General features: G+C 42.9%; 1 protein-coding gene across 2 annotated transcripts in view; it reads right to left on the bottom strand.

The window, feature by feature from the left end:
- WDR59 (WD repeat domain 59) overlaps positions 1-19,754 on the bottom strand; it is a 1,027,519-nt gene that overhangs the window by 359,827 nt on the left and 647,938 nt on the right. For both annotated transcript variants that reach the window (XM_086945225.1, XM_086945226.1), the window contains exon 18: positions 4,096-4,249. In XM_086945225.1, coding sequence (XP_086801351.1) covers positions 4,096-4,249 — 154 coding nt within the window. The remainder of the gene's footprint in view (positions 1-4,095; positions 4,250-19,754) is intronic.

Genomic DNA, 19,754 nt, shown 5'->3' with positions numbered 1-19,754 from the left:
AGTGCAACGAAGTGTATGGGCTCCACGACTGTCCCAAGAACTTCCCCTCGAATGTGATCGACGCGGAACCGAGCACCAGTCCTCCAGCAGCTTTCAGGACTGCTACCGCAAAGCCTTCGGGTTCATGGCACATTACTCAGAGCACAACTTCACGTCCTGGTCATGCTCCAGACACCAGAGCCACACGAGATACGGATCCTCTACGGACATCATCTGGTGGCAGAAACCACTGAGCTTGAAGCTGGGACATCATGACGCACCAGGAGTCTAAGACTCGAAAAAGAAGTCGACAAAAAGTATAAAAAGGTTAGCAGAAAGTGACTAGGGGTAGCTCTCACTGGATCTGTGCTTAGACTGGTACGGAAAAAGAAAGAACTGACTTCAGCACGCATGGGCGGAATCAATATAGGTCCTGCGACATCATGCTGGCACCCACGACGCCGCATGTGAAGGCGATCAACTTCATCTACTGACACGTAGGGGTTCTGTTAACAAAAAATCTCCGGATCCAGACTGACGTCTGGGGGAAATTCTAAGGTAAGGAATCTACAAATAATAGTCTCTATCAGATCTGTGTAGCACTATAAACATTTTACTTCAGCCCTGGTTTGTATACATTTCTATGTGCTTTTATATCTTGTACTTGACAGTACAGCTATAAGAACATGTATCAAAAGAAATCAGATCCATCACCTCACAATTTTTACTCCAATATCTTTATTAGTTTTCGGATTAGCTGACACAAATGAATTATCTTAACTGACTGATATGTATGTATTCATTATGAATGACCTATTTAGTTGTTAAGGTAACTGGATTATTAGATGAGCCATTGTCAGTGACAGAAACTGTGCACCTAATTCACTTCTGGTGAAAAGAAAATCCATGTTTTTCAATTTAAGAAGTTTTGGACTCATGGTCTTTTCAACATTTTTGAGAACATACAAATACTTCTGTAGTGCTATTACTCCAATAAAAAGAAATAGGGTAAGTTTTGTAATCAGAAGGCAGGGTGCTGTGCACTATATACGACATCGAGGCATATCACAGCATCAGTTTCTATTACTTAAAGCACCAAGTGGTATATCTCTTGCCATACACCAAGGACTTAATCAAGCCAACTGTCTTGACAGGACCTCTTTTGACCCAATTATTTGATGTATGGGACACCTGAAGACACTGTTCCAAAACGTCGGGGACTCAAGGTATAAACCCTACAGAATTACTAGGAACCCTGAAAAGAAATATGAGGCTTTATCTATTCTGATTCTAGTTGGGTCCATTCCGCCGTCATAGTTTCTAGTATAATTCTAATTTCCAGTAAAGTGGATAACTCATTTTTATGGTCTTTCTCTAATAGCTCATTGCGAGCTAGGAAATGTACTTCTAGATTTTTAATTTAAAATGATGACTGCAATTCTGATGATGCTAGAAATTGTCATGGTTAAAAACCAACATGTTGATGCACAGCAGAAAGGATAAGTAAATGCTTTTCTACTGTCTTATGTAATATCCAAATACAACGTTTGTAGAAGCTTGGCTGTATGGTAAAAGGATTCTGGGTGATAAAGCACATGTAGCTGATACTGGATTGTCAGGTGAGCATCAGGGTTGAATTGTTTTCAAATTTCTGCTCGAACTTCTCTTGAACACCAGTTGAAGTTACCTGAAGTTGAACTCATGCCAGCTGAATCTTTGTCTGTTTAGAGTATCTGGCAAGCTGTTGTATAGTCTGGTACATGTTGCATAGAGAAGGCATTTTGTGATTTAACAACTCTGTTTTTCCCTTGATAACTCTGGTGTGTTCCAGCTATCTGGTTCCAAATCTAAAATAGGGTGTCATGCTGGTCGCCTTGGATCAGGAAGGGTTTCATGGCAACTCAGATTGACTTGACCACTAAAATGTATAATGCTGCCACCCTGGATGACCAATGGCTCCTCATGGACAGTTCTTAAATGTGGACTTTCCAGGCCTTTCAATGAGGCATCAGTAGTTCTAGTGCTTTATTTGTAGAATGAGTGCCAGTGCTCAAACTCTGCTCAGAAATCAGCAGGCGGTGCAGTTAAATGTTGGCGCACCCAATACCATGGCTGCATAGTCTTTATTTCACCTTGTGCCTCTTTTAATCATTACAAGGCACTTCCTGCCCCTTTATCGCTCTCCCAGGTTACTGACTTCTCCCTTTATGATTTTTTTCACCATTCTCTCCCTCTGTCTTTTGGTTTTGTTTTTCTCTTTCTTGCTTTCTTTAAATGTTGGAAGCAGAAAATGAAGTGATGGTCCTCAAAAATATGTGCTATTTGTCCCCATCAGCTCAAATTAAGCACTATGTGATTCTAATATGTGTAGTTTCTGTCCCTAAAAATATAATCTTGTTCCTTCCATCATTAGAGAGCATCCTTGACTGCTCTTGTGTCTGGCATGTGCTCCTCCAAGTGGCGTGAGGAGCGATTTCATTGCTGGCCTAGCACTTCCTGGAGCATCCACATTCTAAGGTGCAATAGGAAACAAAGAGTAGGCAGCACAACTACGCTCCCAGGGTGGCTCATTAGCTGTGAACAATGATGGAGTTCTTTAACCCTACAAATGCCTTCAGAGCTGCAAGTTTGCTTCCATTATATTCTGACAAACAGGCGTTCAGCTCAAGTGTACCCCCAAAGGAGATATTCTGCCTTCTTAGAGAAAGAAATAATTACTCTTTGCTGAAGGTGAGGTCCACATATCCCCAGCAGTTAATGGTAGTGTCTAGTGAGAGTTTTATTTGGATGTATGGAACCTGGCTTTAAAAACCGACAGCCAAGTATGGACTTACTTCAATGCGACAAAGATGGTCTGTCACCAGAGTCATGCTCATGGTGCTGACATTTTGGCCGAAGAGTTCGAACTGGAAGGGTTGTTTGTTTATCATGAAGAACAAGTATTTCTGGTGTGGCGGGTCAAACAAGTTTCTGTTTTAAATTGCGTGTATGAGGTCATGAACGGTGATCATTAGTATGACTGGTTCCTGATGTAATTGTATTACACTCAGATTTGGGACGGGAAGCCAACTCCCTGACCTTTTTCTGACCAAGAAAAAACTTGAGTAAAAGCCCTTCTGTTGTACCTTGAGAAAAGTTTCAGCACATTCTTTATGATGAGCTTTAGTACTTTCTTCCACAGGACATTCAGATGTAGGTGATGTTCTCTCTTGGAAGGCTTTTGACCGTATTCTATCTAATGTTTCTACAGTACTAAGAACCAAAACCAGCAGTTTGAAGTGATGTCTTACCATGCTGGAAAGAAGCCTTTGTTTCGGTTTCCTAACACAGGATGGTACAGGATAGGCAAACTTGCAAAGTCAGATTTACCTTGCTTCGGATTTGGGTCTTTAAGAGGCTATTCTGCCTTCATGTAGGATTATTGTACCTTGCAAGTGGCACATTCTTTTATACTGCACATATGATTGGGCATGGCAGTGATTAAACTGTAAACATAATTTTACAATGTACAGAACTAACCTTTTCTTTTTCCTTTGAATACTGTGCCATTATTTGGTGGCAGGCCTTATCCCATATTGTGTATTCCTGCACACAATTCAATGAGTGCTTTACCGGAAGCCTAATCAAGCTGTGACACAAGAGGACTACATCCCCTCTAAAGTGCTATACTTATGTTCATAAACAATACAAAAAGACAATATTTGTAACTTTTTAGAACAAAACATATAGTACACCTGTGCCTGGTAAGGTATACTGCCTAGCCTTTTGGAACATTTACCTAAAATGTATGTATTGTTGAAAAGCTTGGGATGCATAAAAATGACAAACTGAGCGATTTTCCTGCAGTTTACACAGTTGACAATAAAAGGTAAATTTCAATAACATGGAGCGTACAATAATAGTGACACTTCTGAGAACTGCAATGCAATAACCTCGCCTACTTCTTTGATGCATAGACAACATCTGAAGGATGATCAGAAAAGTTCAGACTGGAAATATTCTATTGTCATGGATCGCCAATTTGTGGGAGAAATTGATAGACGAGGCGATAAAAGAAAGGCAGAAATATTTTTAAACAATTCATGTTTTTAACTGGCCATGTTCTTGTGTACATACCCTCTCCTTGTAGTAGAAGGAGCTGATGGACACCTGCTCCTTTTCGCTGCGGGTGGGGCTCCCACTGTAAAGCCTTAGATTGCCTGCAGGCTCTGTGCGAATCTTCATCGGCGTCACCAAGCCACTGTGGTAGGCTGACAGAGCAGACAGGGACCTGTATGGGAGAAAAAGCATTCTCTGTTAAAAAATATATTTGGCCTGTCATTTAGGTTCATGTGACCACTTGTCTCACTGGAAACAGGGACCACTTCTATACAAGTTTAGGGGGCTTTCAAAAACTCTCAGTTGTCCTCTGCTTATATCTTTCCAAGAAACTTATCTAAGTAAACAGACTTTAAAAGTACCTGCAACTGTCCAAAAGGTCAACAGAAATGATGAGCAGGCCGATCTGGAAGGTTGTTTACAGTATTAATCCTTTCATATATAAGGGGGTTGGACTGCAGTTTTTTCAGTACCAGCAACACTGCCAATCACAATATGCTACAAGACAGGTGAAACTAACACAACACCTCTGAACAGCAGAAACAGTGTATATAAATTAAGGAAGGATTTCAGAAAATATGTCAAATAAAGAGTGCAATCATTATGCCATATTAATGAAAACCGCCAACAACAGAAAAAGGATTAAGAACAATGGCAGGTGCAATGCACCGTTTGTTGGAGTATTTTCTTTTATTGCCCTTCCCTTGTCACCTCTTCCTACTAATAGCACTGATTGTTGATAGACACCTCCCTGCCCCCCTCCCCCAAGTATTCTAGATTCATGCATTGCCCAAGTCAAAGCAAGGGTCGGCAGAACATAGCTCTGATAAGTAGTGTTTCAATTTTAGGAGCTTAGAGCCCAGGCACCCCTTCTTGAGTATCTTTCTTTACCTCTACTCTAATGCAAAAGCTTCCAGAGACGGTGCATTTGTCCGCAAGTTAAGTGACGGCTCTAGTCACAAAAGCTTTGTAAATGATGGTACAGGTTTTAAGAATGGTGCGGGTGGCAAGGGGAACCTATGGACTTCTATCAAGAAGTGGGTGATGTGATCATATTTCTTCTCCTCCTGGATGAGATGGTTGTGGTTTGTAGGATGCCCTTATGGGGTGTCAGTATAGAGTATGAAAGGGCATTAATCAGGGCATTACCACCACACAGATGCAAGAGCACAAGGGCCTGAACAGCAATTCTGAAATTACTTTATGGAAAAAACGTTTCATTTTCTTCAAAAGAGACAGCTGCTACCACAGGTCTCTTTTTTTGACAATGTACTTCTTGAGGGTGAGGTTATGGTCGAACATGAATGGAAGCGACTTGGCATTCAGTGAGAATTGGTGCTTGAAGCCTTAAATGTTGATATCATTGAGCCAATTTCCTACTATTCCCTTCTAGTTGTTCTTGGCAAATAACAGGAATTCTGCTTTGTTTAGATTAAGCTTCAGTTAAGTGCTGGAAATCCAGGTCTGGAAGAGGTGCAGGCGGCATTTGATGTGTTAGATCTCTGAAGCAGAGGAGACTTTCAAGCAGAGTTGTGCAACGGCCAGCCTAGTGTGACTCTTAATCCGTTATCTGTGATTAGATCCACTAAGGGTTCTATGTAGAGGCTGAAGAGGACAGTAGAGTATGGAACCCTGGGTGGAGGCAGATGTGATAGGAGGCTTTAGGGAGGTGCCCAATGTTAACAAACTGGTGCTGATTGGAAAGGTAAGAGAAGAACCTGGGTTCTTGATGAGCCGCACTCTTGCTGCTTTCGCTGTTTGGATAGTCTTTTTTCTTCTTCAAGGAATAAAAGGTTGATGGAATTGCACTTGTATTTGGAGTGTGGGATAAACGGGCCAGGCAAGGGGATGCTGCAGTGATTGGCTGCCTTCCAAAGTGTTTTGCTTCTGCAGATGACATCGATGATGGAGTTGGTGTGGCACTTTGGTTTGGCTGATGTGATGATCTCTCTCGGTTTTGTGCAGAGGAATTTCAATATCATCAGGTTATCGAGATTGCTGTTTTGCTTTGATTGTCACTTCGTTCTACAGATGCAGAGCTTATTATCAGTGAGGTCTTTAGAGTAATAGGATGAGTAAGGTTTTGACTTGCACTGATGTACTGAAGCTTTTATGTTCCCATAGTTTAAAGTCATTCAGAAGGGTGTTGGCATCTGATGTGGAGTTGACCGTGTGAGAGAGGAGTTTGTGCATTGTTATGCTGCTGCAGCACAGGGCACTCTAACAAATAGATTTTTAGAGTTTAAATTTACTTTTTTATTTGGGGATATTATGGATGAAATTGAACCACCACAAGCATGTGCACTTTATTTACAATTCAGATATGGAACCTTACCACTGAATTACTTTAGAAGTAGATGGACCCAGGCTACTGTACCCGTGACGTGCCCGCATGCTCCCTATGTCCGTAATTATTAGACAACAAAAGTTTTTTTATCCATGTTATGTACAGACTAGGAAAAAGTGGCTAATACCTGTATGTAGGATACTATCATTTAAGCAATCAGCTGCGAATACTTAGATCAGATTCTACAAAGTGGCTACTATTTGCCAATTCATTGTACTTTCTATACACCCGGCGCATTAGGTCTAGGTTGCTACTGGCAAGGTAAAGCCTGGTACATCATAGGTTAAGGCATAATATGCAAACATTATTACGAAGCTGTTGACAATACTTGTTTTTAATGTTAATGGTAAAATGTTCTTTACCTTTCTAATTATTTTACATTTTTTAATCTTTTTATGTCAGGGTCTTTTATTCATTACTGTATATTGTAATTTATTAAGAAGATTGTTGATAAATTATGTGAATGATCTCCATTTGATCGAATAAAGAACTACTACTAAATTGTCACTGAAGAAGTCTTTGAAGAATTTCAAGGTTTGGTCCTCTCTTTTGGGGTGATCTCGGTTTGTTGTAAGATGCTGAGTAGGGTGATAAGGATGGCAAGGTAGTCAGTCAAGTCCAGGAGAATGGGTGGTTTCCATTGCACTGCTGATGATGTTCAAAAGGTTAGGTTGTGGCCTTAGGAGTGTTTTTGCTGGGTGACACGCTGTACCACATTGAGTCAGTCCATAAGGCTGAGGACTGTGCATGATGTTTTAATTTAACTTTTGTTGCCTAGGAGGTTGAAGTCGCCCAAGAAGGTGGTGTGGGAATGTTGGATGGATGAGGTGACGAGGAGACCATGGAATTTATCAACTACGTCCTTTTTCTGAAGGGAAGCCTGTTGATTAGCTGGAAGGTGGGAGTCTTAGCTACAGACAGTGGGAGGTGGCATTTCAGTAGCACCATGGAGTTGAGTGTCACTTGCTTGAGTATGGTGCAGAAAGACTTACGGATGACTGCAAGAACTCTTAATTTCACATGTGCGTAGTCCACACAATAGATGCTGTTGCCAGTGGGAAGAAGGGTGCCTAGGATGTGGGTGGGGTGAACTGTAGTGAAGACAGGGCCTTGATTGCACACATTGCTATGTTAGCATAAGCTTATTAGAAGTTAAACTCCATGTTGCCACTTTGCAGCTTTTGCACACAACACTACATGTAACTGTTGTTGTAAGTTAAACTGCTTGATTTTTCTTCGCATGAGAACGGCTTGTTTTTAACATCCCTAGACTTACATCGCGACCTTAGTCTGTACACTGCGTACAGAAGCCTTCAAGGTCAATAATTTATGCTGTTATTCAGGTTGATCGACCCGCGCTGTAGACACAACATGAACACAGTTGCAGCTAACTGAAATTCTAGTGCTTTAATATTGCACTGCATGCATGATTTGGGCACTTGGAGAAAATCCTTTTCCAGAGAGAGAGAGCATTCCTGATCCTGATGTGATTCACTTCTGATGATCTTGGAGGTATGGGGTTTCCCATTCAAGCCTAAGAGACCTTCTATTATCATAAAACCTAGTTCCTAGCAGGGGAGGGTGGTTCACAAGGCACTATAGGACCTGTTTCCACTATCATTATAATATGATTTCTCCCTCTGTGCTTTATGGAATTGTAACAATGCTTCTCGTATAATTTTTAATCATTTGCCTGCTTATGTTAGCAAAAATACTGCATCTTAGAGCACGTCATTAAAATAAACATTTCAACTTTACAGTGTCTCTGATTACTCACGTTGTGGACTGCTATGAGATTAAAAACGAAAGAGTGTTCTTGATTCCCACCATTCCTGAGAGTACCCTAAGTCGCATGTTCTCGGTTGTCTAATCATTGGTAGCTTCGCTGTAGGACAGAGAGCTAATGAGACACTGATGCTAGTCGGTTAGGGGTTCTGGGTACTGAGGAGTTTTTTGGTACACCACAATTCACTGAGGTCCTGGGTCTCTGCACAGTTCTGTGTATGAGCAGAATCCCCGCAACATGGCGCACCTAACGTTGTGGTCTTATGTTTGAGACTCTCGAGTAGTCCACTCCAGTTTCAGGATAACGGTTGTGACGGATTAACCTACCTATATAGATTACTTATAGGTTCATAAAAGCTTGAGATTATTAAAAAAAGGTTTGTACTTTGTATTCTTACCCATTTGTGCCACAATTCCTATAGATAGTTTTTACTACACTATGTCCTTATGGCTGATATTGATATCGCCCGCATAGTCGGGTGCCCCTTCGCAATCACTTGACAGCTTTTGGGGCATCCCTCTTTTTGTGGTGAGTGCTGACACGACCCATTTGAGCTTTTCTAATCCTGGGTTACATTTCCTGCAGTGAATGCAGATGATGGTACGTTCCATACTTACACTCACTCAGCCGTGCCTGCTGTGTATACGCCATACAGGAAGCAGAAGTTCCAATTTCTGCTTGGCAGCACAGAGTTTGGTTTGATGGCGCCCTTCCTCACGCCGTGGGTGCGGTTTGTTTGGGTCCCTTGTCAATTCCTGGGGCCACTTGGCTTGTTTTGGACGGGTTTACTCCTCTACCACGTTACCTTACAGTCCCTGTTGTGGACTTGAGAGTCCTTTATGCCTCTGTAGTAGGAGTGCTCAGGGCTTTAGTGCAATACGTTTCCCGCAACATCCAGGTGGGGGCACCTGGAGTTGTGGCGCAATCAGTTGGACCTACGGGATAAAAAGAAGTCTCGTCATGGTTAATTGGTTATGGGCAAGTGCCCCCAAGATAAAGACGATATGCCTTTTTGGCTTGCCGAGAAATTTGACCAGCTGGAAGCAGTATTCCCTAATACGACCCCTGTTGAGAAAGACAGGATTCTGATAATTAGTTTGCAGAAAGACTTAGTACCGGAGGTAACAGATTGTGAGACCTGGGGTAAAGTTTATGCGGCAGTCTATGCAAAGTGCTTCGGCACACCGTCTATTTCTGTCCTGCCCTCCGTGACCAAGCGTGTTCAGGATCAACACGGTTCAGAGGCGGCTGTTGAATTGGGAATGAGACTTGTCGGAGTGTTTGACGTAGTTTCTGATCTCATCCTTGCTAATGTCAAGGGGGATGCGGTAAACTTTCAGGTGTCTAATGCTTTGCGCAATGTCCCCGAGGCCGATAAACCCCGGCAGTTGCCGAAAATCATTGCGGAGGCTTAAAAGACCATTGGCCGCAATAGTTTGGGTGTTAAGCCTTTTGCTAAAACAGCAGCTTAACCGCAAACTCAGACTGCTAAGTCAAATAAAGACAACCGTCCAGTTTTTCCCCCCAAAAAATAGGAAAAATAAAAAACAGGGGAAGCAGCAACAGAAACAAGAGTTGCGTCCTGCAACACCGTTACTACGTCTACTCAGCGCACATATGATTTGCACGACTGCGCTAGTATTAAGTCACCTGATCGTTTTCAGGTTACTGATCAAAGTTCTCTTCGTTCTTTGCAGGAAACGTCGGTCTCACAAACCGATGGAGGAGAACACAGCAGAGGCCGGGGTGCCCCACAAGGACGTTAGCAGGCCCGTCAGATGGAAGGGAAAGGCAAGCAGGACGACTCAACATCAACGCCCCCAGTTTCAGAAAAATAAAGTTGTCGATTTAACCGCGAGGTATGCCACGGATAGTGAAAACACAGCTTCGGAACCTGACATGGGCACTAACGCTGCTAGACAGCGCGGCGGAAATTACAGTAGTGCGGGAAGCACTGCGTTCGTATCTGAAGGCGACAGCAACTGACACGTTCATCACTGTAGAAACAGCTGACACTAGAGTGGCTCCCCATGACAGACCATATGAGATAGTGCTTTTAATTGAAGGTGACAAACAACATAAAATAAAAGGGATTTTTTGGGGGAAATCTGACCTCTACGTAGGACCTTTTGTTAGTCGAAGCAGACTGTTCCCCACCTTTCGTTCTGGCCGCTCCGAGAGGGAGGAGGTGATCCTCCCTAGTTTCGTACACACTGTGCCGAAAGAGCAGACGCTGAATTTTGCAGAAGAGTGGGCTAAGGTGCTTGCATTGGCTTTGTATCGTACTCTATATGGATGGGAAAAGCTGTCCCCAGACATGAGATTCCATTGCGGTCTATGCACAGCCTCAACCCCAAAATCCCATGGGGCATGAAGCAAAAGGTCCCGTTGCAGAGATCCTTGAACAATTGGAATATCAAGGTGTAACTGAAACATGTGTGTCACCGATGAATAATCCTCTTTTTACTGTGACCAAACCTGATGGATCGTACCTCCTAGTTTTGGATTACCGACCTTTGAACTCTCATTGTCGGACCTGCACGGTACAGAACCCTCACAGTTCTGACCTTGTCGATAGTCTCGTGCGTAAACGGTTTAAGACCACACTTGACATATTCAATGACTTTTTCAGCCTTAACCTGTCCTCTATTAGTAGAGAATGGACAGCCTTTACTTCAGGCGGCAAACAAAAATAGTTAAAAAGATTAGCCATGGGCTTCAAGAAGAGCCCAGGCGTCTTTGCCGCTCGCATAGTCTCTCTTTTAGAGGGACTCAACCCTGATACGTGCTCATATGTTGATGATATTTATCTCACAGACGACAAATTATGGCCGCCTCTGTGTCACGTCGACTGCATCATTTGTATGTGTGCGGACTTCAGTTACAAATTTAACTTTGCAAAATCGGACATTGCAGAGTATATAGTGTTGTTCCTGGGTTATGAGCTCAACAGTGAAAGTCGAGGTTTAGCACCTCACCTCCTGGAGAAATGTGCACAGTTGTGCGCTCCTACAACTTTGAAAAAACTGCAATCTTTACTGTTTTTTTTTTTATTTCGAGCGTATTCACATTCCCGAAAGTACCCAGCGTATCAAGCCGTTATATGCCTTGGTACAACCAACTTTTACCAAATCTTGCTGGCTGCCTGCACATTCAGCTATACTGCAATTTTTGCAGTCTGATCTTCTTGAATCTAATTACTTACTGACTCGTGACAACCACACCAACCTGGTAATAAGAATTGTGCCAGGTGTGGTTGGTTTCATGTACCTGACGTTTAATGAAAGTGACACGGTCCCTATTGCTTACAAGTCACACTTGCACACTTCAGCTGAAATGCGTTTTTCCACTGTTGAGAAAGTTTTGACTGTGGTGCAGATGGCGATTCTGAAAGAGAGAGCGCTGTCGCAGGGAAAACGCATGTTGGTTATTACACCATATCCTGCCCTGGAGGAAGTGACGAAGGCCAGTGTACCAAATTCAAAAGCTTTGCATCCACGTTGGATGCAATGGGCCACATCCTTGACGTCTCCGGATGTCACATTTATCTTTGATTCCTCTTTGCAAACTCAGGAGTAATTGCAGTATAAATGTGTACATCCGGATCCTTTGTCTTTTTGCCCGGCTGCCGCTCGTGTTTGTAATTCATACTCTTGGTCACCAGCGCATAGGAGTACACGCTGTTGGTAAGTCTTGCTGATGAAGCAGCGACGACAGCTGTAGCAACATATTTAGTAGCAGCAGTTACACGTTCCAAAAGTAAGATTGATGATGACATCTTGGCAGTCATTGCTGGGACTGAGAAGGGAGGTAATTATCCTAGAGGTTTCCCTTCCAAATACTCTTATAATTTAAGTCCTGATAAAGTTCCCTATGTGAGAATTAACAATGTTGGTGACAGATTGATTTCCAACGTGGACCAAAGGCAAACCTTGATAACAGCCACTCACGAGGGCATGGGCTTGGCACATGCCTGCGTTTCCGCGACTGTATCTATCTTACAACTGCTGCACGCCTGTCACAAACACAGCTGTACATATCTAATAAACTACTTGGATGTGTTTATTTAGATCACTGCGGTCCTTTCTCCTCCAATACTGCGTATAAGTACATCTTAGTTGCAGTTCATGTTCAAATTCAGTTCATGCATTAAACATTATGCTATCGGATTCGTACACACACTTTATTTGGCTCTGGCCACAACATAGTGCTGATGCTCCGACTGTCTTTAGGGATATGCGTGTCTTTGTGGGAATTTTTGCATGTGGCACCCTTCACTCGGACCAGGGTCCAGCGTATGCCTCTAGGGCGTACAAGGATGACATGAGGTCATTGGCGGTGCAGGTCAAATTTTCGTCTCCATACCGAACTGAGGGTAACAGCGTGGTGGAGCGAATGAACTGTGACTTAAAGCAATCCTTGACAGCTAGGGTTTTAGGTACTGGCAGGAACTGGCTGGCCCATCTGTATAGCGTTCAATGTGCACTTAATAATCTCCCTAGAAGGTATGTGGGTGGGCGGACCCCATACGAAATGCTATTTGTCATCAAAATGTTTGTTCCGGACCTTGAGGGTCTAGACATGGCGGCGTCTGCCGCACCCTTTGACGTAGATGATCATTGTGCTGTATTACAGAACCTACAAAAGACTTGTGACAGGCTTGCAAAGGAACACTTACCCTCCACAACTGATGCTATGCTTCAGATTCCGGTAGTTGGCTTGCTACCCCGAGTCGGTGACCTGGTCAGTGAGAAGGTGGAGAACAAGAAGGAGTTTGGCCCCTCATATCGTGCACCAGTTCCTGTGCTTGGCGTTCAGGGTATAAGAACAGTCATTTTACCTCCACTTCCTGGCCGCAAGGATCACAGGTATATCTCCATTGACAATGTCAAATTACAACGAGTGGTCGATTCTTCTTAGTAGGATACCAGCGGTCTCTTTTCCAGTGATGCTGAGAAATTCTGTTTTGGCTCCGGTGACTACCAACAGGCCTGACGTTGCCATTGAGATGCATACAGTTACTAATCCTTTATTGAAGCCTCCGGCTGGTGATCCCAATGATGATACTGAGTATACTCACCCCACAGATGTGTCATTGCCTGGTGTGCTAACAAGTGCAGTTGACCAGTCACGTTTTTCATTTGACACGGACTCTATAATATCGAAGTCCCCATCGAAAGTTTCTTTTTTTGTGGTTTGGTTTAAAAGACATTTTTTGATGCCCCCTTGGATTTGCATTTGGCTGGTGCTATTTTCGATTTTTATATTCATGTCAATTGGATTTGTAGTTGTATTTTTTCATCTAGTAAATGGACATTATGTTAAAGATCTACAATTAGATAAATTGATGGAACTTTGGCAACCCCCTCCTCATCCCACATCATGAAGAGAGACCAGACTTTTGTCAATATCACAGCTTGGCCTGTATTAGATGGGATTGTGTGGGATGCTGTTATATTTCTAATCCACAGCCCAACAGAGGTAATAAATGTTCCCAATGTACATTGTGTTTCAATGGGGGATGTTGTAAAACAAAACATACGCTCTGAAGATCGGGATGTCCAAGCCGTAGAGGCTCTTTTTTCTGATTTGAAATATTATGCTGCTTTTGATGCTGAAGATTTGTACTTAGACTCTGCCAATTATGCAGACTTACTCTGCTACCAACATTATGCAAATCATTTTTTGCATAAAGCAAACACATTTAGAAATGTGGTTAATTATACACAATGGGAACATTGTTCAGCTCCCGTTGAAGGCAGCTCGAAAACTCTTTTGAAAAAGTTTGCTTATTTTACTGATTTTAATAAATCCAATCCTGACACCTTTTATTTTAAGATGACTGCTAAGTCCTCTTCCAAAGTTAGACTCACTCAAACTAAATTACTATATTCGAAAAAAACGCTGGCAAGTGCAAGGCACTGAGGCTTTGCATCTTGCATGTCTCATCCCGAACCATAGGTTGTTTTTGAATTCGACTATTTCTCAAACTACTTGCTTTGGATTGGCTACGTCTAAAAAATTGAATGCCCCTTCCATTCCTGATTTGGGGGAATACCCTACATGGTACAATCACACCGATAGGTCCATTGATGAATTGCAGTCCCTATTAATAAATTCCTCCTTTAATATTTCCAGCTTGGATGCCCGAGGTTAGTTATTATGGCAAAAAAGTTCAGATTAATGCCAACATCGTTTTCTGGTTCTGGCCCCTGGCTATACACAGGTTAGGGTGGATCCCCGTTTTGAAAGCGTCCATTCTGTTACTACCTATTCAGTAGGCAAATTAAGTCAGAACTGGCTCAAACATTCCACTTTAGCATCAGTTAAACTTAATGTGTCCAAATTGACTGACGATGTGGATTTGAATGACTTTGTTAAAGGCCCTGTGGGAGGCAGGTCAAAACGACATCACCCCCTCTCAAACCCTCTGCGACTCCCTAGCCTCTTTTTTCCACAACAAGATTGCTGACATCCACAACAGCTTTGACAACCAACCCGGAAGCCAACCCACCCTACCATCTGCTGTCCATCTTCCTCCAGTAAACACCCTTAACGCCTGGAACCCAATCTCCACTGAGGACACCATCCGCCTGATGAATTCCATCCACTCTGGATCCCCCACAGACCCATGCCCCCACCACATCTTCAACAAAGCAGACTCCGTCATAGCTCCGCACCTCCGAGACGTCATCAACTGCTCCCTCAACTCCGCTACCTTCCCAGAAGACTGGAAACACGCTGAACTCACCGCCCTTCTGAAAAAACCAACAGCAGACCCCACCGAACTCAAAAACTACCGCCCCATATCGCTTCTTCCATTTCCGGCCAAAGTCATCGAGAAAGCCGTCAACAACCAGCTCGCCGCCTTCCTCGAAGCCAACAAATCACTCGACCCCTCACAATCTGGCTTCCGAGCCAAACACAGCACTGAGACCGCCCTCATCGCAGCAACAGACGACATTCGAACTCTACTGGACAATGGAGACACAGTCGCCCTCATCCTCCTCGACCTCTCTGCAGCCTTCGACACAGTCTGCCACAGCACCCTTTTACAACGCCTCAGAAACATCGGAATCCAAGGAAAAGCACTGGAATGGATCACCTCGTTCCTCACCGGAAGAACCCAGAGAGTCCGCCTCCCACCATTCAAGTCCGAGGCCTCTGAAATCATCTGCGGCGTACCTCAAGGATCCTCACTCAGTCCCACCCTCTTCAACGTATACATGAGCCCTCTCGCGGCCATCGCCCGCCAACACAACCTCAACATCATCTCTTACGCGGACGACACCCAACTGATCCTTTCTCTCACCAAGGACCCCAGCACCGCCAAAACTAACCTACACGAAGGAATGAAAGAAGTCGCCGAATGGATGAAACAAAGCCGTCTGAAACTGAACTCAGACAAAACAGAAGTCCTCATCTTAGGTACATCCCCCTCTGCATGGGACGACTCCTGGTGGCCGGAACCCCTCGGAAAAGCACCCATCCCGACAGACCACGCACGGAACCTTGGCGTCATCCTGGATTCTTCACTCTCAATGAACAGACAAGTCAGCGCCGTATCCTCTTCCTGCTTCAACATCCTTCGCATGCTCAGAAAAACATTTCGCTGGATCCCCTCCGAAACAAGGAAAACAGTCACCCACGCTCTAGTCACGAGCCGACTGGACTACGGAAACACCCTTTACGCAGGTACCACCGCTAAACTCCAGAAGAAACTACAACGAATCCAAAACGCCTCAGCCAGGCTCATATTAGACATCCCACGCAACGAACACATCTCTGGTCACCTTAAAGACCTCCACTGGCTACCCGTCAATAAGAGGATCACTTTCCGACTGCTTACCCACGCACACAAATCACTCTACGACATCGGACCAGATTGCCTCAACTCTCGACTGTCCTTCTACACCCCCTCCCGCCAACTTCGCTCTTCCAGCCAAGCCTTCGCCACTGTACCTCGCATCAACAAGACCACCATGGGAGGCAGATCCTTTTCTTACCTGGCTGCCAAAACATGGAACTCACTCCCCGCTTACCTTCGCCTCACCCAGAATCACCTAGCGTTCAGAAAGCAGCTTAAAACGTGGATTTTTGACAAATAATCCTCCTCCCCTTCCTAAGCGCCTTGAAACCCTCTGGGTATGTAGTGCGCTATACAAATTTTATGACTTATGACAACGAAGTTTGGAAACTGTCTCAAATTGAAGCTGCTTCTAGATTAAGAGCTATTGAACAGGCTAATTTAGAAAAAGTGCTTGCAGTTGTTGATAATAGCATTAATACCCTTTCTTCCCGAATGTACACATTAGATAATATTGTTTCATCTGTGGTTGTTGATATTGTGCAAGATGAAGTGTCTGTTTTGTACCCTGGTCAAAATCAACTGTGCTCCATAATGCAGTTTGCTTGGACTTTGCAAACTTTAAAAGCTGGTAAAGTTCCTTGGGACTACATGAACACCTCTTCTCTATTTTTGCCGTTTCATTTGACTGAAAAACAACAATTTATTTCTATGAAGGATGCTGCTTCTTCACTTTTGCATATTGAAAGATGGAACCTTTACCTTTTTCTGTTGCTGAATCTAATTCAGATGTGTGGCTCATTCATGGGTTAATAACATTGTCCTTCCCCTTGTTCAAATTCAGTTCATGCATTAAACATTATGCTATAGGCAGATATGAACCTTTAGGAAGCACCTATCTCCATGAAGTTTGGTCTCTGCCATTCATCTGTAGATCATAAATATCAAAGGAGGGAGTGGAGAGAGGAAGTGTGCGGAGGGACACAGGGAGTGGATTCAATCTCCCCAAACTATAATTATTAAACAAATGGAATCCACCCACAAGGAATAGGTGAAACAAGAAATATGGTCATGGGTGGGATGTGTGTCCTACATTAGTGGGAAGCACATGGTGTTCTTTAATTACCCCTTACACACCAAAAGGGCCCTTGATGTCATGTTTCATTATAGGGGTCTTCGCACCCCTCTACGGAGCGAGGCGTGCTACTAACCAACGGATACGTGGGAGCACTTAATTTAACCACTATGTGTAGTGTGAAAGGGTGTGAGTGGTAGGGTCATAAGTGGATGGTGAGTGAAAGTTAAAAAATACCTGGCATGTGAGGACTAAGAGGATTTTTAATAAACCTCTTCTTCTGGTATTGTTAAAAATAGTAAGTGGAAGTTTAATGCATTAATGTACAAAACCTCAGGCGTGTGTCTGTGTCAACATGTTTCGAAGCGTGATGCTTCTTCTTCAGGACGGGTACACAGATCCCACAACTCACAAAGGACAGTCTAATACAGTCAAAAACATAGGGAATATTATGTGGTGATTAATGTAAAATGTGCCTATTATGGTCATTATTATTATCATTGTGGTATGAGCAGAATCCCTGCAACAGAACCATTTTTTAGTGAAGAAGGGTGTCAAGGTTGTGTGGGTGATGTTATCTGCGATGTCAGCTGCATCGAGTACTGCAGTGGAAGTGTTTATAAACATGAGCTGCAACGTGTAAATGGGATATGTATGAGGTTGAGTCTATGTGTTCTGACACTGGTTTACAAGTGCATGGAGAGACACACAAACTTGAAAGTTTCGGTGGAATTGGGGTTTTATGTAGAACACAAGATTGACATTCTGGAAAAGTGTCAACATCTTTCAATAGTTCATGGTTACCAGACACTTTACAGCCAATGGCACAGAATACTTCCTAATTAAGGGGCACACCTATTTAGGATAAAGGGTCACTCATCCACGAGGTGGCATTCTTCATCATTGGGACCTACTGCTCGTCAGCTGAGGGGGGGCAATACCCGACAAATGCTTTCAGAGATCTTTTATCCCGAGTTCAAGAAGCCGGTATGGCCTAATGAACTGCCCCCATGTGTGAAATGTCTCTTTTCATCCAGAGGATTGATGGTAATTAGATATGGGCCAAAAGACTTCAATTGGTTAAAATTACCTATGGCAATCTTTGTTGCGAAATGTATTAATCATGGCTGGATTCTATGGAAAGATTAAAAACAATAATGGATTCCCTGGGCATTATTATTCACAGAATCCTAAACAGCCAAAAGTTTCTCTTCTCTACTGGTCCAGTAGGATTATCAACAATCAACAGGCCTTACAATACTGTACTACACACAAAAAAGCGGGCGGAGTGGGGAACTCACATGAAAATCTGTTGTAAATAAAGCCTGGAAAATGACACCATATATCTGCATGTTAGTTTGTAAATACATCATATACCTATATGGAATTTACCAGATCAATGTCACCATAAGGACCCAATATTTAGTTCCACACAAGAACATACTATATACAACACAATGTGACATATTATATGCTGACGATGCAGTCCTAATGGCCCGCTCACCACTAGGACTACAAAGAGTGGTATTCAGCTTTGCAAAGTTTATGACAGAAAGGGGTCTTGCTATTAATTCAACCAAAACATTTATTATGAATTGTGGAGCTGGATGTATTAAGACCAGATCAATTTTTATCGAGGGAAACCGGATAGAAGATCCTAAGATATTTTCTTATTTAGGAATTTTATTTGATTGTACGGGGTCATGGGTTCAGGCTGTAAAAACAAGGAGATTACTGTATATAAAAACTCTATCCGCACTCGCAAGTTTTAGTAGGAAACTAGACAGACGCCCCACGGTGGAACTACTGAATATTTACAAGGCAAAAAGTGTTACATTGGCTTCATATGGAGCGGGTATTTGGGGGTATGCGGAAATAAGCTCCCTTCAGGTAGCTGAAAATAAGTTTTTGAGATTTTTATTGATGGTCCCCAATGGCACCTCTTCTTTCATATGCCACACAGAACTAGGTTTGCCATATTTGGGAGACATCTTAAAAAGTCAGCCGGTTCTGTTGTGGCATAGGATATGGACAATAGAGGAGACAATTTAGGCCATTGGGAATTTTATGATGATCCGCCCACTATGGCAAGGCACTCTAGGAAAGATCTTAAGAACGAATGCTTGCGCTATCTGAGTGAACAGAGACTAAATGCTGAATTGAGTAAGGCTACGGTACAGGCACACAACCTTACATTAACAACTTTTAAAATGCAGCCATACCTATGCCTTATAACTAATGACTACAATAAATTCTTATTGATGCGCTTTCGCATCGGGACTCAGTATAGATCCTTAAGTTTCCCAATTATTAATGACTGGTAAAAACAGCTATGCAAATGCCCATGTGACGACATTTCTGATCAGTCCACCATACAGGTTTTACTTTTCTGTAAATTATTCCATACAGAGAAAAAGGTGGATTGTTCCAGGCTTAAAAACTCTTGGTATGAGGTCGTGTCGCCCAGATTTTGTGGCTCTACAACAATTAAAAACAGTATTTGCTGTAGCTTCTGTTTCCGCGTAAAAAAAAAAAAATGTTTTTAGATATAGGAAAACGATTATAATGTGAAAATTATGACAATGAAGTCTATGCTGTGTATGAAGAAAGGTGTTCATTGGTATAAATATTATGTATCTGTGACCGAATAAAGTTTTTATTG

This window comes from Lissotriton vulgaris, chromosome 12, assembly GCF_964263255.1.
Source record: "Lissotriton vulgaris chromosome 12, aLisVul1.2, whole genome shotgun sequence".
NCBI lineage: Eukaryota > Metazoa > Chordata > Amphibia > Caudata > Salamandridae > Lissotriton > Lissotriton vulgaris.
This window is presented reverse-complemented; position numbering and strand designations above follow the sequence as displayed.